The sequence below is a fragment of the Peromyscus eremicus genome, chromosome 6 (genome assembly GCF_949786415.1).
Source record: "Peromyscus eremicus chromosome 6, PerEre_H2_v1, whole genome shotgun sequence".
NCBI classification, from domain to species: Eukaryota; Metazoa; Chordata; class Mammalia; order Rodentia; family Cricetidae; genus Peromyscus; species Peromyscus eremicus.
The window spans coordinates 102707779-102728814 of NC_081421.1; the positions used below are offsets into that span (position 1 = coordinate 102707779).

General features: G+C 45.4%; 1 protein-coding gene across 1 annotated transcript in view; it reads left to right on the forward strand.

Moving 5' to 3' along the window:
* The window catches only part of Papss1 (3'-phosphoadenosine 5'-phosphosulfate synthase 1), a 73247-nt gene that overhangs the window by 29142 nt on the left and 23069 nt on the right, over positions 1-21036 (forward strand). Inside the window, exons 6-10 of the mRNA XM_059266256.1 lie at positions 5429-5542; positions 7687-7798; positions 10183-10388; positions 11538-11673; positions 20464-20732. Coding sequence (XP_059122239.1) covers positions 5429-5542; positions 7687-7798; positions 10183-10388; positions 11538-11673; positions 20464-20732 — 837 coding nt within the window. The remainder of the gene's footprint in view (positions 1-5428; positions 5543-7686; positions 7799-10182; positions 10389-11537; positions 11674-20463; positions 20733-21036) is intronic.

Here is a 21036-nt window from a genome sequence, read left to right on the forward strand (position 1 = left end):
AATGGTAATAAGTAAACTGTTCACTGACCTCTGCTCAGGACACTTAAGCAGCCCAGGACTCTGTTATTCTCACCTGGAACATTGGAGCCTCTCAGATGGGGTGAGGTGTCTAGTCACATGAAGACTTCCTCTGGCCAGGCTTGTGATCTGTCTTTTGTTTGGAAGGAAATTTGCTGAACTAAAAGGGGGTTATGTGAATGTAACAATGGCACAGTGTTTCTGATTGCCAGGTGAGTCTGTGGAAATCCTAAGGAGTCCCAAATAAAACAATCACTTCATGTGACAGGGACTCTGCCTTCTGCTGTCTAGGTATCCACTCTCACTTTGAGGTGGTAGTGGTTCTTTTGGGTGTGTAGTCGTGGTTTTGGAGACTGAGGTTTATCATTAGAATGTGCTAGGAACTGGCTGTGTCTACATTCAACATAAAAAATATTTTTTATATATATGGGTGTTTTGTCTGCATGTATGTCTGTGCAGCACGTGTGTGCCCGTGCCTGCAGAGGCTAAAAGGCATTGGATCCTCTGAAACTGGAGTTACAGATGGTTGTGAGCTGCCATGTGGGTGCTTAGAATTGAATCCAGATCTTCTGGAATAGCAGCCAGTGCTCTGAAGCACTGAGCCATTTCTCCAGCCCTGTGTCTGCATTTTTAAGGTTCCCTTTGTATTTCTGATAATCAGTTGTCTACACAGAGCTCTTTTCCACTGAGCAGATGTTTCATCTTCCCCTGACTCATGCCACTGTGTTTGTGTTAATTCCAGAAATACTAACTGTATCTTTCCAGAAGAAAACAACAGCAGACTCTTGACCTTTTACTTAGCACTGGTTACCCACCAGAAGGACTGCACACTCATATTTAAGGCTAAAATTCATTTTATGAATATTGTTAGATATGAATCTGCAAAGGGAGGAATTTTGTTGAATGCTTGTGATAAAAAGTTATTTTGACTTAGAAATAAAATCTGAAACTATTTCTTCTTGATCTTGAAAAGATGATTCTAGCCTCCATGTTGGTATTTGAAAGCATCACATGACTAAACTTGCTTGTATGCCGAAGCACAGTATTTGGAAATGGATTCCTTTAAGACATGGTTTGGACAAGCTTGTGTTCCCTCTCCTACCTCACACAGATCACCTTAAAGACACTCAGCTTTGTTCACAGGTCATTTGTACATTTGTGGGCTGATGTGGTCTGGTCAGAAGACACCCGTTGATATTATCTGTGGAAACACTGGCTCCTTTGCAAGGCTCTGTTGAGGGAAAGCAGAGTCAGAGAGCTTTGGACGTCCTCTGAGTTGTGTTTCTGGGGAGTGCCAACTCCTGTTGGAGGGAAGTGTGGGTGGATTTTTTTGTTGGGACCACCTGCTCCCAAATAACCACACAGAGACTTATTAATTGTGAATGTTTGGCCGACAGCTTAGGCTTGTTGCTAACTAGCTCTTACATCTTAAATTAATCCATATTTCATATCTACGCTCTACCACGTGGAAGTACCTGTTTTCAGTATGAGATGTTCATCTTGCTTCTCTCAGTGTTTCCTCTTGAATCTGCCCTTCTTCATCCCGAACTTACTCTCCCTGTCCACAAGTACCTCCTAACCTCTTCCTGCCTAGCTAGTGGCCATTAGCTCTTTATTAAACCATTGAGAGCAGCACCTTTACAGTGTGCAGAAAGACTGTTCCATAGCAGGGAAGAGCACTGCTCCAACAGCTCCAGCCCTGTGCTTGGAGCATTGCAGTGGTCTGGTCATGCTGCTGCGATTCGTCAGTTTTTGGGAGCTATTATCTTGGGGGTGCTAGCCAAGGAAACCAGCTAAAAATTAAAAGTAACTTGTATCAGATGGAGTTGAAAAGACTGTTCTACTGGGTACTTGTCTTCTGACTTCTCCAGATTGTAGACAGTTATCAACAATAAATATGGGAGAAAGGGAGAGTTCCAGTTCCCACCACCACAAAGTGTCTGCCCCACTGTGATGCAGCAGAGAAAGAAAGGACAAAGTAAACAACTGGGAAGTAGCTCTTTGCAAAGTGGGGCTGAGCCAGGCTTTGTGGACATCCCATGTCATTGTCCCACATGGTATATTCTGTGTATGCTAAGAGGTGCAGGGTGACGGGAATGGAGCATGATTCTCTGCACGGCAGGGGGATTCGAAGAAGTGGGGTTACAGTTGTTCACGTCTCATTAGCAGAACTGTTTCAGGCCAATCAGAAATGTTGGCTATCTTTTTTTGTGAAGAACAAGATCAGTGCACTGAAAGACCATATACAAACTAGAAACCCTTAGAATTATAAATGTTTAACAGGATTTCTTTTTGAAAGTGAGCAATGTGTGTGACAAAGTTTCATAACTTTTTTTATGGGGAAAACACTAAAGGACACTTTTGGAGTTGAAACTTTAATTCTAACACATATCAGTTGAATTTTTATGGCCTTGGGAAAAATAACTTTGTTTCTGGCCTCATTTCTTTCATGCGTGAAGTAGAACTAATAATAGTACCCGCCTTGAGTGTTCGGAGAAGTCTGTGAGTTAACGGCTGACATCAGGAGTTAGGATGGCTCCTTCTGCGTAGCAGCACAGTGAGTGTCATCATTGTCATCATTGGTTACCAGTGTGCTGAGTGCATTGGAAACAGCATAGAGGGTTGTTCAGCTGCTGCACCTCAGCTCCCTCATCTGTGGAGGGGGCAGGTAGCAATAGGTTCTTCTACCCTGACAGTTAGGTGTTTGGACAAACACACAGGCCACCTGAAGCCTTTAGAAGTGTGTTGAGGGAGTATTTCTGTTGGTCCCACAGTTCAGACACCATGCTGTTTCATGAGCGTCTGGATTTTTTTTTTAAGTGGTTGAGGAAGAGGAGGAACCAGGATGTGAGGAGAGGAAGCCTGTCAAGGCTGTATATTAAACTGGTGAAACAGGCTGAGTTGGGGTGGTGTACGCCTTTAATCCCAGCACTTGGGAGGCAGAGGCAGGTGGATTTCTATGAGTTCAAGGCCAACCTGGTCTACAGAATGAGTTCCAGGACAGCCAGGGCTACACAGAGAAACCCTGTCTTGAAAAACAAAAAACAAAACCAAAAAATTGGAAACAGTTCACAGAGTATTAGGTAAAAAATGTTCGTGTCTTCCTTTCGTCCTTCACAGCAGTAAGAACATCAGAAATAACTGACTTACAGGCTCCTGCTGCCTTCTGTCTCATTTGGGTTTGAAAGTGTGTCCCTTAAATTTTGTGACTAATTTAGTGACTTTTGTGCCCTTCTGTGAGCCTTACTTTGCTTACTATACTCTTCCTTATAGAAGCCTGGTGAGTACCTGACCTTTCCTATAGTTGGTCACTCTTAGCATTTATTTCCCTGTGTAGAGGATTTCAGTTCTTTATTTTGCACCTGCTAAGAATATGTATGCCTTAGTGTGACTCTGAGGCCTTGGGTGTCCAGCTGATCATGAGGGGTGTGTGTAGTTGCTTCTTGCGTGTCCCGCTGTCCCTCAGGGAAAGTAGATTTGACTTTTCAGTTGAAGTGTCATGGGCTTGGCAGAGACTGCCGACAGGCCATTTGTCCTGTAGTGCACCACGGCGGAGAACAGTTGAGCGGGATATAGGACATTTTCTTCTACTCTTTCCCAAATCCTACCACCTGCCCCTTTCCAATTTAAAGTAAACACAAGAGAGCAGCGCCTAAGCTGCTTATCTGGCTAGATTGTTCTTTTCCTTCTGTATGTGATTTTCCTTTTTAGATGCGTTCTTAAAGACAGGCATTTCATATAAACTGACTGCTGACCTGTCGTGGGTCCCCCCTTCCCCCATAGAGCTGACACGTACCCACTTTGGCATGGGTTCATTTATGTGGGGAAGCCTACCTTATGAATACATGGTTGCATGTGAAATCCAGCAAGTCATATTGGAGCAGCTGGAGCAGCTGGGCTGCCTTGGTTTACTTTTTTCTTTAATGACTTCAGATAGTATTTCTCCTCATTAAATACAACAATAGCTTTCTGCTATGAAATATGGAAGGACTAGGAAGAGGTTTATGGAGAGTTGTGCTGGGCAATTTGTGCCTTGTATACACGCTTCCTGTTTCCGCCTTGTTTAGTGGGGCACTCGAGGGACAGAGGACTCTGAGAAATGCTGCTATGCTCCGGGAATGATGCCGCGGGGCCAAGCTGGCTGTGGTCCCTGGCTGTGGGTTTTGATTTTATTATTTCTTTTCCTGCATGTGTAGTTTTACTTACTCTTGGGTTATTATGAGAAGTCACAGGCCTTGACTATAACCATAGGAGAAACCAGGTTTTACTACCTGACTTTGTGCTGGTCCTTTTTCCTCATTGTGGTTGCAGAGTATCTGAGAAGATAGAGCTGCAGGCCACTAATTCTAGATTCTCAGACCCCCATAGGGATTGCTTAAACAGCTACCCCTGGTCTTCCTGTGCCTCTTTTGGCATAGGCATGTGATTTAGCTTTATTATTTTCCTCTTTTGCTGTAGAACCACATACAGTCAGGTGCCACTTTGAGCTCTTCCCTGCACACATGTAGGAAAAGCCCACAATTGGTTCCATATCGTGTGCTAGTAGAGATGACCTGGCAGATTTGGTATTACAACAGAGTTAGTGTGGCTGAACCCATTCAGGATTCTTTAGGGCACGGTGATGTCTTGGGAGCCAGTCTTGCAAAGATCTGGTAGCGGTGTAAGTGGTTCTGCTGTCTCTCACACACACTCCCATGTGCCTGCACCACCCCCTCCTCCCCGGGCTCACATGTGCAGGACATGTAGGATGAGCAGGAAGAGAGCCCGTCTTAGTGCCATAGCTGAGTACCTAGACTTTGGACTGAACTTCAGACTGTTTCATGTGGGATCAAAAAGTACTAGTTTTCGGCTGATATCCGTGGGAGGCCTGCCTGTATCTGAAGAGAAACAGTGGAGGAGGGGTGGATGGAGAGGGTAGGGGAGAAACTGGGGGCAGAGGGGAGACTTTGATTGGGATGTGGAAACAAAAAAAAATTAAAAAAGTATTAGTTCTCAATGACTGTGGGAGGGAAGTTGACGCTTTCTGACACGTTTTGTGAGTAAAATGGTTGGCGTTAGTGGCGCTGAGGGTACATAGGGAAAATGATGGTGTCTCACTTGGGCTGTTTGGTGTTTGAAATTTTTGTTGCAGTGCGTCTGAGGTCAGCTCCATTTACAGTTACCTGTTCTGACACATAGAAGGTTCTAGGAATTTTTTCTTCCCTATTAGATAATGGGGCATAATGCTGATTTCTTGAGTATGGGATGTTATTTGGGAGTAGACCAACTAACATTAGGATAATTGAAGCGGGAACATGGCGCTAAAGCCCCCTTTTCTGTTAGGAATGCTGATTTTTCTTCCTTAAGATACCTTTTGGGGACACCTGCATTGTTGGGTCAGATGTCTAATTAACCTCTTGTTGTTGTGAAGGACATCGTCCCCGTGGATGCCTCCTATGAAGTCAAAGAACTGTATGTGCCAGAGAATAAACTGCATTTGGCGAAAACTGATGCCGAAGCGTTACCAGCACTGAAAATCAATAAAGTAAGTTCTCCGTTGCCTTTACAGAGTGCTGCAGCCTTCCGAGGAGCGGTCATTGATGGATGTGGGGCTTAGTGGCCGTGTTTGAAGTCAGGGTGGCAGGAGCAGGTCAGGGTGTTGTGGTGTATATCACAGTTCCCGGGGACGGAGAGCATGTTTAATGGGGAACAATATTCCCACATTACCGTGACTTTGATTTGCTTTTAGTCTCACATTTGTTTATTTTGAAATATCAAAGAACAAAGATTATGTGAGATTTGGGGGCATAAGAGAGAAAGGAGTGTTTCTAAAACATTAAGAAATGCTAATCCATAATAATTAGAAGGAACTTTTACCACTTTAAACATGTTTCCCAATTTCCTGTCCAACACTTGACTCTCCCTTATATTAAGAAAAATGGACACATTAAGAATAGTTCTGTTGTATATCTGTGTCTAATGATATCATTAGGTGCCTTTCTCAATTAACAGTTTCTGAGTTGAACTAGGCAGGGTGAGAGTGGAAACTGACATTCTCAAATCTTAGGAAATTTTAAACTGTATAATTTGTACACATTTTAAAAACAGATAAAAAGGAAAAAAACAAGCAAAACCCCACAAAGGGTAAGGAATAAGAATATGGAGTAGCAGTTGGCTTTTCCTTAAACTCTTCTGTGATAAGAAGAACCTAGAACACTTGAGGAAGTGTTACCTCTCAGGACTGAGATTGGAGAACTGAGCGTGGCCTGGACAGACTCCTTCCTAGTTGTTCAGATCTTTGGTAGGAATTGATCTTAATGGCTGTGTGTGACCTGGTCTGAGGTGGGTGGGTGTCAGGGAGGGATGGTGTAAAGCAGTGCCGTTCCAGCTGGCCATGGAGAAGGAGCAGAGTTTGCACAGGCAAAGGGAAAGAGAGAGTTATCTGTAGGTGTATTGGACTGCAGACCCCTAAATGTGAACTTCCTTCAGTCCAGGAGTTCACAAATTCAGTGTATGGTACCCACAAGGCACACTGCCAGCCTGCCCATTCACAGCACTTCCTCACAAGTTCTATTTAGTCATGTTGAAGGCTAAGGCTTCAACAGAAGGAAACTTGTAGGGACACATGCATTTAGCTTCTAACAGATGCCATCCAGAATAGAGGTAAGCAATAACCGCTATCATGGGTTTAGGAAATGTTTATGAGTTGAGGCTGTATAATTCCTCATGTTGCTTCCTGTTTCCTTGCACACATTGGCCATCGTGCTTCAGGAATAAATGGGAGACTCTTGCTGCACACCATGGGCCATGTGCTTAGTCTTTTCTCATTTGGGAGCCATTGATGTGTGACATATGCAGTTCAAGCAAATAATGGTCTTTGTAAGATGAAGTTAGTCTGTCTGGGGAAGAGATTTTTTGGTAAATATTTTGTGTAAAGTATCTTTTGGTTTAGGATAGTGACCGTCAGCCAGGTGGTGGCACACTCCTTTGATCCCAGCACTCGGGAGGCAGAGGCAGGTGGATCTCTGTGAGTTCGAGGCCAGCCTGGTCTACAAAGTGAGTTCCAGAACAGCCAGGACTACAAAACAAAACCCTGGCTTGAAAAACAAAACAAACAAAAAACTCAAACAACAATGAAAGAGGGATAGTGACTGTTAACATGGAGTTTCCAGATCTTCACTGATAGCAGTTCTGGGAACTTGGCAGAACTATAAAATTTCCACTGCCTTGGAAATTGAATGTGAAGCAATATGCATTTGTTTGTTTGCTTTGGACAGGCTCTCACCGTATAGCCCGACTTGACCTGAAACTCACCAGGCTGCACTTAAACTCACTGAGATCTGCTTGCCTCTGCCTCCTGAGTGCTAAGATTAAGTTTACACCACCATGCTAGCAATCTGTATTGCAGCACACCTCCCAGAGGTTGTCTGATGCACATTAACGTTTGAGAACCCCTGGCCTAGGTGAGGCTGTCCCTGGTGAAAGAATGTGGAGGGTAATGCATTATAGATGTGCTGGAAGAAAAGCTTGTTCTCCTAGAGTTCTTATTCTTTCTTCAGTTTGTAGGAGCCACAACCATTGCTGACATGTTTGTTTCCATTACTTTCAAAATTAAATGCATAAAACTTTTTGCTGCTCGGGTTCATAAACACATGAAATAAGTTTTTTTATTTACTGTCTAATTCCTAGGTGGATATGCAGTGGGTGCAGGTTTTGGCGGAAGGTTGGGCGACTCCTCTGAATGGCTTCATGAGAGAGAGGGAATATTTGCAGTGCCTTCATTTTGATTGTCTTCTGGATGGTAAGACAGTCTACATCTAAAATTAAATTGGGTATGGAGGAAGCATGGCATGATTTCCAGTATTTGTTACTTTTCATAAAGGTAGTCATGGCCTCTCAATAGTGGTCATGAAGACTGAACTATATTGGTTCTAAACACTTTAAATGAACCATGGATCTTATTTCCACTCTTCCTTTCCCTTCCTGTAATTGTTACTCATTGTGGAGGAAGAAGAAAAACCTTCGATCAGGGCAGAAAGTGAGTCATAAAAGCCAGTTCCCTGTGCCACGCCAGCCTTTCCACTGTGGAGCGCTTCTCCCTCAGTGCCCATACACCCTGAACCATTCCTCTCCACAGCCTTTCCACTGTGGAGCGCTTCTCCCTCCAGGGGTGTAACCCCCAGGGCCCTTACACCCCCAAACCATTCCTCTACAAAGCCTGTGAACTCAGGGTCTGTTTTGTTTGTTTTTTGTAAAGAGTAAATACTGTATTTTGACTTTCCTCCTTGGAGTCAGTGGTGGTCCTTAATTGCCTGCTCAGCAATGATTCAGCTTGGAGTTTAGAGCAAATTGACTTCTTAGTCTTCCATCTTTATCTGTTCCTGGTCATTTCAGAAGTGCAGATAGATTTGTTGATGGCTGACAGCTTTGTCCAAAGAGTTTTTTTTTGTCCATGAATCCCTATACAGTAGGATTTCTTCCATATATAAATCCAAATAGGAATTTAAGAGTATATTCTAATTTTCTAGATCATATATGTTATAGTGACTTACACACACACACACACACACACACACACACACACACACACACACACACAGACCTGGATGTGATGGTACATACCTTTACTTTAATACTAGTACTCAGGCTGACAAAGTGAGTTTGAGGCTAACCTTGTCTATATAGCCAGTTCCAGGATAGCCAGGGCTATATAGAGATACCCTGTCTCAAAAAAACAAAGCAAAGCAAAACGTGTAGAGCGTCACAGTCTGAGAACTGAGACTGTGCCTTGGGCTCACTGATAGCACAGTTTAGATGAGTCAGAGCCTCTGGTTACTGCTTTTGTTTCTTGGCCAGTGACAGCTGACATTGGTTTGATTCTGGCTATATTAAAAATGTAATTTAAAAGGGGAGGGCCGGGCAGATGGCTCAGTGGGTAAGAGGACTTGCTGTACAAGCAGGGGGCCTGAGTGCAGCACCTATGGAAAAGCTGGACGTGGCCATGTGTAACTGTGACCCGGGGTTGAGGAGTGGAGACAGGCAGGTCCTGGGAGCTGGGTGGCCAGTCAGCTTTCCTGAGCTGTCAGTTTAGTGAGAGACCCTGTCTCAGGGGAGCAAGATGGAGGGTGATAGAGGAAGACACCCAGCACCCTCCCCTGACCTGTGCATACACCTACACACACACACACACACACACACACACACATACACACACACACACACACACACACGAATAAATAAATAAGAAAAAAATTGGATTACCTTTGTCATGTAAGTATACTCAAGGATACATAATCAGTTTGCCACTTGAAATGCCGTTATTTGTGTCAGTCTCCTTTCAACGAAGATTTAAGCTTTTCTTGGAAATGAAATAGAGTTCTTGGTCTCATTTATATAATGGGATGTGCAGTATTTTTTGATAGTCATAACCATCCGATGCTTCCTTTATAAATGATTTCCTTTACTTTTATAGTTCTATATAAAATTCTCCCCAAGGATAGTTGGATGACTTATGAGAATTAGTATATGATATATGTTGGTTCATTTGTTTTTTTTTTTAATTCTTCCTCCCTTCCTCTCCCATCCCCACCTTCCTCTTTCCCACCCTTCCCTTTTCTCCGCATCCTCACCTCTCTTCTCTCCCATTCCCTTCCTCCCTCTTTTCCCATCCCACCCCCTGCCCTCTGCTTTCCCTTCTCCTTCCCTTCCTCTCTCCTCCCCCACCCCCTCTTCCCTCTTCTCCACCCCTCCTTCCTGCTCTCTCATCCCCTCCTCCCTCTTCCCCCTTCTTCTCTTTCTTTCTTAACTTTCCGAATAAATTATTTGCTCTTCCAATTCTTTTGTGCCAGGTATTCAAGAGACAGTACACTGGTTCTTTAAACATGTTTAACTAGTTAATAATTTATTGTGTGTATTTTCATGTGTGTGCGTCTGTCGTCATTCAGGCCACAGCACACATGTTGAGGACAGAGGACAACTTGTGGCTGTCAGTTCATTCTTTTTACCATGTGGGTTCCAGGGATTGAACTCCTATTTGTCAGGTTTGGTGGCAAGTGTCCTCAACTGCCCGGGTTCTGTAAACGGATTCTGTTGTTGTTGTTACTTGAATTGGGTCCTGAAGACGAAGGTGCCTGTACTAAGACCCACCGAGTAAGCTGTGCTCTTCATGCTCTCTGTGTCCCGCAGGAGGCGTCATCAACTTGTCGGTGCCTATAGTCCTGACAGCCACGCCTGAGGACAAAGAGCGGCTGGATGGCTGCACAGCGTTTGCTCTTGTGTACGAGGGCCGCCGTGTGGCCATTCTTCGAAATCCTGAATTTTTTGAGCACCGGAAAGAGGAGCGTTGTGCCAGACAGTGGGGAACGACATGCAAGAACCACCCCTACATTAAGGTCTGGACTCATCTGACAGTAACGTTCGTGTTGAAATGTGGCCGTTGGCTGTGTGTTAACTGTTCCTCTGGGCGGTGAAGTTTTGCGGAGTGGAGACTGGTTCTTCGATGGGTGTAATGAGCAGATGGTCTTGTCGTTTGGGCTCATGTAAACATTTATTCAGTGACTCTTTGTACTTTTTTGAAATCATTGATGCTGGGGATTAACTCCAGAGTCCTGTGCATGCTGAGCTTGTGCTTAGCTGTATGTGCACTCCAGCTTGTAACACATCATAGCTTACTTACATGTTCACTGTGCACCAGGTCCTGAGCTCGGGGCTGGCTTGGAGCACAGGGCTTGGGCATGTTGGACAAAGGTTTGTTCTCTTGGAATGTAGTGGTAGGGAAAGGTGTTAATTGTGTTCGTACAAGGAAGATGTGAGGGTAGGCTGCAGTGGGAGCCCACACCAGGGCGGCTTAGTATTTTTTGGCCTCTTAACATTGTATTCTTGTGGAAAATCAGAGAAACGTGATTCATCTCCTTAAAGTGCCTCATTTGTGCATTGAGTGTGGAAATGTCAGGATCGAAGGCAAATATCCGTCAGTTGTCTAGTGTTTTAAAGTAGATTATTAGCTTTAGAAAAATGAGGTGCATTTAGGCACCAGCCAATGTAGTATAGGGAAGGGTGGGCTTCAGCTGCATCCTGTAAACGGGGGTCCTGAGGCCGCAGACTTCCAGATGTAGGGCAAGGTGAGTGAGTGAGGGCAGATAAAATTTGAGGACGTGTGCATGAATTTGGCAGTGAGCTTGGCAAAGCTTGATACACTTGATTGTCAGTGATCATTAGTGTCAAAAGTTTGAGATTGGAGGACACACGCGATGGGAGGTTACAAGTCATTCTGTTAACCAGTATCTGATAATAGTGGGAAGAATGCCTTTTTTTTTAAACTGAAAAAATAATAATCATTCACTTAGGTTTTGATTGCTTTTCATAATTTCATTCAAGCATTATATCACAATATTTCTTCAGCATCTTTCATTCCAGTGATGTTCATAAGCCTAGCGTGGCCTTTAAGAGGGAGACCAGCTCACAGAAGCTGCACTTAGCTTGTCTGAGAGGAATGTTCCTGCTTCTATTGTAGCAAATCATTTCCTCTTGCTTCCTGTTAGATGGTTATGGAACAAGGGGATTGGCTGATTGGAGGAGATCTTCAGGTCCTCGACCGAATTTACTGGAACGATGGCCTTGATCAGTATCGTCTTACTCCTACTGAGCTCAAGCAGAAGTTTAAAGATATGAATGCTGGTAAGATGTGGACCTACTCATCTAGTATGAGATGACTTGGAGAGAAAGTTGCAGAAGTTTTTCCCAATACTATCTCAAATATGTATAGCAGGGTGATAACTAAAGGTGCACGAGGCAATGGAATAGATAAAGAAGAGCGGCAATCAGGCCAGGCCTCTAGTGTTTTTGTATTTTGCTACATTCTTAGAATTTGATCTAACAGATTGCATATGGTATGGAAGATGGATGTTAACAGCAAATTGTCTGTTTGTTATAAAACTCACATGTTATAGCTGAACTATATAAGAGAATTTGTCACAACTGTCCCCTCACACCAGTGGTACCTCATGGGACAAATGATGGAGCAATGCTATCTTACTGTGGCTCGTCCATCAACCCTTTTATGTCTTTGTCTGCTGGTGTGCCGAGTGCCGAGGTTTCACAAGTTTGCATGAGAAGGGGCTTTTATGCAAGTTTATACGAGAAGGGCGTTTTATGGGTAAAGAAGACATTAAGCAGCAACAGGACGACGAAGTTGCTTCGAGAGCAGTCCTACAGTCCTGTCGTCAGTTGGGGTAGGGATGAGGTGGAGCAGTGTGTTCAGAAAGGCCAGGATGCTGTTCTTTGCAGCCTTACACTCACTCCCGAGCGCTCCAGGACAGGCGCTTCTCACTAAGTGCGATGCAAGGGTGTTGGTAAGTGATGTGCTGCCGTGTGCACCCGAGGTTTCTTCCCGTGCCCGGAAATTGAAGGTGCTTTGGCGGAAAGAGTGTGGGTTCCCTGTAGACTTGGCCAGACTGTTAAGAGGCTTACGTGTTCTGCCATAGCGTCGTCTGTGTCAGCCCAGCAGCAGAGGGCAGAGCCCTAAGCCTCAGTGCTGCTCCTTAATGCTTTCCGTGTGGAAGTCTGGATGTGGCCTGGAAGGGGCAGGTGCACGTGGGTGTGAATAATGTGGGGTGAGTCATAGAAGCTAGCTGACCACTCAGCTGTACTTAGGAGCCTTCAGCCTCTGTCCCAGGTGGTGATGGAGCGTGGGGACAGGACAGCCCCACGGAACCCCAGCAGTCATCTTGGCTTCAGCTTGTTTAGAGTCCTGAGTGTAGATAGTGTCCTGCTTTACCCTTTGGGGGTTTCATATCTTGTTTTCCTCTGTAAGGCTCATTGACAGCTGATGAGAACACTTATGGAACCTAATGCATATTTATTTGGAACAGGGTCTCACAGTGGCTCTGGCTGGCCTGGAACTCACTATGCAGACCAGGCTGACCTCAAACTCACAGAGATTTGCCTGCCTCTGCCTCCTGAGTGCCACCATAGGGTTTTATTTTAAAAATCAAAATGAGAGCAGATAAGTAACGCACTGTGCAAAGCATCAGGCACACAATAAGAGTAAGTTATCCTGATTTCTGTGTGTGAGCTGAAGCTAATCTGCCTGTATTGGCATGATGGTTAGAGAAGGGATATCTGTCTACTCCTGAGCCTGCTGTACTTGGCTGGAATCTGAAGCCATGTGGCCGTAGGTAGTGTAGGTAGAGGCTTCTGCTGGGCCACACACTGCAGCAGTGCTCAGTGGTTTCTGCTCAGCCTGCCTCATTCACTGTTCATTCACATTTCCTGCTTGGCTCCTTCAGTTGCAGGGTAGGACTGCTCTGTGTCTTCTGAACTTTGTGAATTTGAAGCAGATACTTGGTGTATTAGTCAGGGTTCTCTAGAGAAGTAGAACTCATAGAATGAATCTATCATCCATCTGTCTGTCTGTCTGTCTGTCTGTCTCCCTCCCTACATACCTACCTACCTACCTACCTACCTACCTGTCTAAAGGGGATTTATTTAGAATGGCTTATGGATTGTAGTCCAGCTACTCTGACAGTGGAAGGTCCAAGAATCCAGTAGTTGTTCAGTCCGTGGGGCTTTTAGTTAATTCTGGATGCAGCCAGGTTGACAGACAAGAATACCCATCACCCTGGGTTTAACATCCAGTGGTTTCTGAGTGCTGCATACAGTGGCAGGCTAAGTACAGCTTCATCTCCTGCTTTCAGACACACTGTGGCTCATTTGACAAGTGAGTAATGATTGCGTCAGGCAGCAGTGGCATGTGGTTCCCTTATATCAGTGTGAGATTTAGGGACCCCATGAAGGTTGCTTCTGGCCATTGTCCTGTTAAGGAGAGAGACAGTTTCCAGGGAAAAAGTCCTTCTTGACAAGAAACTGCATTATCACCATTGTAGAAAGAAACCGTTTGCCTGTCCGTGTTCCCCTTCTGGGCGCTGTAAGTGAGGATAGAGTATTTGGAGTTCCTGCAGCCATTCTGTGTTCATGAGGATCCCAAACATGTGTTCTGTGTTGAGTCTCTGTCAATCATCTCCAGAGTTCGTGTGTAAAGAGATACTACCTATTTAAGTTACTGAAGACACTTCTGGTTGGGTCTTTTATTTATAATCAGCAATAATAGATAGTTCATTTCATTCCCTCCCTCTGGTGGTGAACAGAAACACATTTAGGACTTGTTGAGACCACCTTAGTTTGTTTTTGCCAAAATCTGAATTTATATCTTGAATCGATGTTAGTCACTTATTGACTCTGTTGAGACATCTTATCATGGAATTATTGTTCATAATTAGAGACTTTACTATTCCATCTGTTTTGTGCTCTTTGTGAGCCAAACATTTTAAGTCATTTAGGGAGCTTGTTGCATAATGAGTGATTGCGACTTTGTTTAAAGTAGCTGCGAGCCAGTTATTAGCCTTGCATCAGACAACAAAGGTTTGTGGTGTTGTTTTGTTTACTTTTCCATTTTAGACCAAGGCAAATAAGCAACAGACCCGGGGAGTTTACTTTGTAGTCCTTGTCTACTCATTAGGAGGCCAGTGACAACCGGCCTACTGATGTGTTCAAGGGAGAGACAGCGGGAACAGTCACCCATTCTTGTCTCTAGTGTGTGTTCATGCCTCCGTGTGCTCCTCTCCACCTCATCTGAGTGTTTGCCTCGTATAGATTGTTGTCCTGGGAACATGGATGTAACAGGTCAGCTGTTGGAGTCCCGTCCGTAACTGGAAGGACTGAGATTTTCCTATTGCCTGCTTTGCTAAGCAGAAGGTGAGCTATTTACTAGTGGAGGGTCTTGGTATCCAGGTGATTGACTAGGTATCCAGGTGATAGCCTAGAGAGAAAGAAGGTTTCACTGAGCCAGCTAAGAGCCCATTCATACTAACTCTACACAGACTGTTGGTGTCCTGCTGCTTACAAAGTGAAAAATTCACATCCTTTCTTTTAGACTAGCATGGTGCTGTACAGTACTGAGTCCGTCTGTGAGGGCTTTTGTTGAGTTGTTGAATTACAGACCATTTTAAAAGAATGAGTAGAGATGTCAGGATATTTTAGGCAAAGTTGGGGGCCATAGAGGAGGTTGGTGAGCCAGCGAAGTTAGTGTGTTTTCTTATGGCAAAAGCAGTGAGCTAGAGATGATGCAACCGGAAACCAGCTGAGGGGAATCCCTGTCTGGCAGGTTCTAGCTGCAAGCAGAAGCACCCTTGGATAGAGTCTAAAGTTAACCAAGTGAGCATCGAAGAAGAGATGGGTGCAGTCATGGCAACCCACAGGTAGTGCTGGGGGATCAAACTGGCAACATCAGGTAGGGGCAGGAGGCAGTGCCTTGTCCGTCTGTCCTCCCTCCTTCCATCCTTCCCTCCCTCCCTCGGTCACTCTGCTGTGCAGAGCCTGGTCCATCTAGCTCTTTGCACTAGGTCCTGGCAGTTGTTGCTGCCTGGGCCATTGGATGGGTCGTCACATGACCTGCCCTACACACCTCCAGGGAGTTGTTGCTGTTTTTCCACCATCAGGAAATGCTGACAGCTGGCCTCTACTTCCCAAGTAGTGAAACACGTTTTGAAAAGGACCTTCTACACTCTCGTTCCCCTTTCACTTGCTGGAAGGAAAGGGCTCCAACTCCACTTGCTTCTTACCATGTCGCCTCTTGGCCTGGTGGAGAAAAGAGTCCAGAGTGGAAGGAAGGAGAGCTTGCCGCCCTGAGCGGTCCTCTTACACAGACAGGTTTACCTAGGAGGTTGGGAAAGTGATGAGCAATAGACTGAGTGGGATTTGGGTCGAGACAGTGATACCTAAAGTGGGGAGACAGAATGTAGTAAATGCGGAGATGACGCGTTGAGAGGTCAGGCCGTGGAGATACGGCTGAGATATCCCATAGTAATCGAGTACAGATGATGGTGGGGGGTGATCGGGTAGTTCCTGAATGAGCATGTCCAAAGAGCTTCACACAGCCCAGCAGTGAACCCTGCTGCTCCAGGTTAACAGGGAGAAACAGGTGGCTAAACCCAGATGGCCCAGCAGAGCCTGAAATTTCACGTTTGTTTGATTATGGTTGTATAAAATATGTGCACAGAAATAATGAGACTAGGCAAATCAAGCATTAAAACCAAAGAGCGATACTGCAATAGTCTGTTTACGGACAATTTCCCTTCAAGTTCTCTGCCGTGGTTCATGCTTTTTATTTTAAAGAGGAGTTAGGTAAAGAGGCAGGTGTTTGGAAGGCCAGTGCCCTGCTTAGCTGAACATGTAGGCTGGGAAGACAGTGGGTAGATGCTCATGTAGAGACAGAAAGCAGGGGTGCCTTTGGGGTTTGGCAAGAGGTTCATGCTCACTGTGTGGCAGAGCAGGAAGCAACTGGTTGGCTGGGTGAGTGTGGTCCAAGAGTCCCACATGGAGGTGAAGAAATGCAGCCATGATCTTTCCCTCCATCACATCCTCTCCACGCTGTCACCACCCTTCTCGACAAACAGAGTTCTAATCCTTCTCTGCTGGACTGGAAAGAACTGGAGTTCTTTTACCAGACATTTGGCTCTTTCCTTCTCTGAGTAAACTGCAGACTCCCGAGGGCACAGGAGCCCCACTGTTGCCTTGGGGAGAGCTTGTCTGAACTGGAGTTTTCATCTGTTCAGGCCTTCCCTGTCCCTGCCTGCTGCACTGTCAGATTGCGAGGGAGAGCAATCAGCACAGACTCTGTGCTGAGATGATGGGGTCTGAGCACAGGCGGGGGAGGAAGGAGTGTTCTTGGGATTGGGTTCCACGCTCCTGGGCTAGGGACCGGACTGGAGATGGGGACGAGGTGGAGGACTTGAATCTTGGATGATACTGGGACACTAAGAGGCAGATGGAGAGGTGATCTGAGCTTGGGGTCAAGTTTTGATCAGTTAACAGAAATTTGCAAGTCGGTACTACAGAGTCCAGCCTGGTATCCTTGGCGCTTGTGACCTCATCACAGTATACAGGGTATGTATGGTCTATCAGGTGAATTGGCCCTGGGTGACACATCGATTAAGGGAGGAGAGAAAGTGGAACAGTTGGCAGAGTTCTGTTTTATGTGGAAATGTGTTACAGCATTTTTATTTCTACTGTCTGTCCCCACTTCCTGTACTCTTCTGTGTCAAACCTGTACAGCATCACTGGGCTAATCCTCCACAAAAGATCACAGGCCATTTCTTGTTCCAGTCATCGCCCTTATTTGGTACCAACATCCTTTCTAAGGAGCATTCAGAATATAATGTGATTGTCCTGTGCCAGGTTTTTACATCCATCTACATGTGCCCTCTATCTTTGACAAAATAAAATCTTTGATTTTATGTTCCCATCCCCTCTGGAAAGCAGGGATGCTTCCACACTTTTCCTCTTGGTTGGAATTTTATTTTACTTCTTCCTGTCCTATTTGTAGGATGCTAAATCTGGCCATTACAATGTCTTACTAGATAGCCAGGCTAATAGGTCCAGGTGCTGTCCCTGGATGCTTTTGCACTGTGGCATTTGGGTTGAGTGGTTGCAGCAGAGCCCCGTGGCTTGCAAAGCCCTGAATGCTTCAAGGCTTCTTAGGGGTCAGACTTGCTTTCATGTACGATCAGCAGTCTCCTAGTAAACTTCGCAGAAGTGAGGGTTATATAACTGAATTTAAAGGCAGTTCTGCCTCGGATCCCCCGCATGTGTCTTCTCTTTTAAAACATGTTGTTATGGGGAATTTAAAACATATGCAGAGATAACAGAGTAATGACTCCCTGTGCTTCTGACCCAGTTTCAACACTGCCTGTTGGGGTCATTCTCCTTTCATCTGGGCCACCTCTTGCCCTCTCTGAGCGCTCTCACCACATTCTGAATCAAATCTCAGTTCTCATGTCATTTCACCTAAATGTTTCAGTATGTATCTCTTTAACAGGAAAAGCATAACCCTGGTACCACTGTTTCACCCTGAGAAACAACAGCCTGAAAACTACCAAATGTTTAGTGCCCAGACTTGCAGTATTTTCATTAAAAAAAGGAAAAGACAAGGGACTAATTTTTTAGTTCATTGGAAACATAGTAAGCTCCACAGACTGTGATTGGTTGACTTCTCTCCTGTCTTAGTCTTCTGCTTTGCTTTTTAATTTTAAAATAATAAAAAAGTTACAGAACTATTTCCAAGGCTAAAACGTCTACATATATTTAACCCAGATTCCACAGTTATTAACATCCTGCTATTGTTGCTTTTACATTGTCTTCGTCTTCGAGAGCGGCTTTCAGACCAAAGCCCTCATAGCTCCTGGAAGCAGGGACAGTCTTTTGCCCACCTGCATGCTCCGCCTCTCAGGAGAGTGCCACTTATGCAGTACTCCTGGGGCTGCACTGCCATTCCAGTCATGCGGTTGCCCTTCCTAATGGGGTCCTTAGAGAAGGATTGTTCCGTTTGTTTTCTGTGCGTGAGTATTTTGCTGCATGTCTGTAAGAGCACCATGTGTGTGCCTGGTGGTGCCTGTGGAGCCTAGAGGAAGGCCCGAATCCCCTAGAACTGGAGTTAAGTGTGGTTGTGAGCTGCCTTGTGGGTGCTGGGAACTGAACCCTGGTTCTTTGACAGACCAGCCGGTGCTCTTTAACCATGGAGCCATCTCTCCAGTTCCCCCCTCTCCCGGGGGGGGAGGGTCCTTTATTACTGTGATAATGTCGGCAATTCGTTATCTGACTTTCGGTGTCCCTTCTGGTGCAGAATCCAGGGTAGGTGTCTTTCGTTTCCTGAAGTTCTATTTTATTATCACTGAGATGTTTAGGATCTTGTACGTCTATATGTATGTCTGGATTCCAAAAGATTAAAGCAGTGATCGGCCTGTATGCCTCCTCCCTGTGAAAGTCAAACAGTGCTATGTGCTCATATACTTCTGTCAAGACTGTTCTGTGCTTTGTATCTAATGTCACATCACATACATTTTCTGGCTAGAAAAAGCCCTGTTGATGTTTGAAAGGTAACTTGAGAATGCCTAAAGATAATGATAATATTTCAAATACTGAGTACTAAGGGACATGACAGAACAGAAACATCCAAATCCTAGTCATTTGTAACAGTTTTCTGTACTTCTGTCATGGCGATAGAGGGGTCAGAATTGACAATGGATTGACGATGATGTCCATTGAGAAGGAGGGATTGGAGAGGTGTTCCAAAGAGAGTTGTGCTGCCCTTGAAAATGACCTGCATTCGGTTCCCAGTGCCCATCCATGTCAGGGAGTTCACACCTGCCTGTAACTTCAGCTCTGAGGAGAGCCAACACCTCTGGCCTCTGAGGACATCTGCATTCATGTGCGTCCCCCCCACAGACACAAATGAATGTACATAATTCAAAATAAGAAGGGCGAATCATTTATTATTTGTAGTAAGAGTAAAAATAAATAAAAGTAAACAAGTTCTAAGCCAGTCTGAGTCAAGTCATCATGGTGGGGTGATATGGCAGGTGTTCGGAGAACAGTAAACACAGGGCTCCTGTGCCAGGTGGTTCTTCTGTGAAATTACTCTATGTCCTAAGGAACTGCGCCTTCTGACAGAGGTCTCCTGGTGTAGGCACAGAGGAATGAAACCAGGATTGTAAGCACACAGTGGCTAATCAGTTCAGTTAGCCTTGTAGCTTTCACCATTTGAATTCCAGCCACGGTCCTCATGAGAGATACTGTTGATGCTACATCGCAGTCCTAAGTCCAGACCTCAGATGACAGCACCGTGGCTTTGTTCTCAGTCAGAGTAATCTGCGTGAATTTGGACAAAAAAATGAAAAGTGAAGCCGTAACTCTCTTCATACCATGTCTCTTCTTGATGAAGCCCTGGGAATGACCTGAGTTTGCTTACCAACTCGGGTCTCCAGGTGTTTGGAGGATTTGACTGAGGAGTGTCACTGACACACTGACCACGAATTTGTATGTGTTGTGAGTTCCTGACTCTCAGGACCGGAAAGAAAGCCCGGCAGTTGCTCATTCCCACTGCACACAGGTGTCACACGAATTGCTAAACAGTCTTGTTAATAAAAAACAGAGCCAGATATTGGGGTAAAAGTGGAAAGATCAGAGAGGCGGAGCAGCAAGCCACTAGCTTACCCCTATGAAATCCTCCGCTGAAAGAGAGCGAGCACCTCTCTCCACCCTGCCTCATCACTTCCTCTCTCCACCCAGCTCTATCACTTCCCGTGTGTTTGTACAGACCTCCAAACCTCTATGGTTAACTCGTAGCTAGCTCCTCCTGATTTCCAGGCAAGCTTTATTTGTTAGAGCACATATAAAATATTACCACACACAGGAGTAACCGCTTTATGTCTGTGGCTCCTGTATCACACTTCCTCCGGTGAACAAGGGCCACTAACACTGGCTGGTAGCAGTGGAAGTCACCAGTCCATGGCTTTCCCCGTTTCTGACTCTGAGCTGGTGTGTTTGTTACTTGTCACCATCAGCTGGGAAAGAATTGTTTGTCCCATGCAGGGTAATGCTGGAAAGTCCTAACTCTGGAAATCCTCTTTTCAGATGCTGTCTTTGCATTTCAATTGCGCAACCCAGTGCACAACGGACATGCTCTGTTAATGCAGGACACCCACAGGCAGCTACTGGAGAGGGGCTACCGGCGCCCCGTCCTGCTCCTCCATCCTCTTGGTGGCTGGACGAAGGATGATGATGTCCCTTTGATGTGGCGTATGAAGCAGCATGCTGCGGTGCTGGAGGAGGGTGTCCTGAACCCCGAAACAACAGTGGTGGCCATCTTTCCCTCTCCTATGATGTATGCTGGGCCAACCGAGGTAGGCTGCTTTTAGGATAGCGGTACAGTGCTAAAGGCACTCTTGCGAACACTGTGGCATCACCAGCTGACCTGCAGACCGTTCCCCGATGGATGGCTCAGTGTGTTCCAAACATTCAGTACTGCGAATACTCTCCTGCCGTTGGGAGTGTCCTCTAGCTGCTGCACCCTGTGGGCATCCAGTTGTTGGGAAGGTTGGGGGAGGTTTCTTTGGCTCTCTTTGTGGTTCTTGTCCAAGCTGTGAAGAAGCTAGAACAGTATAGCAGCACATAGTTGTTTTGTATCCAGCAGCCATGGTCCAGACA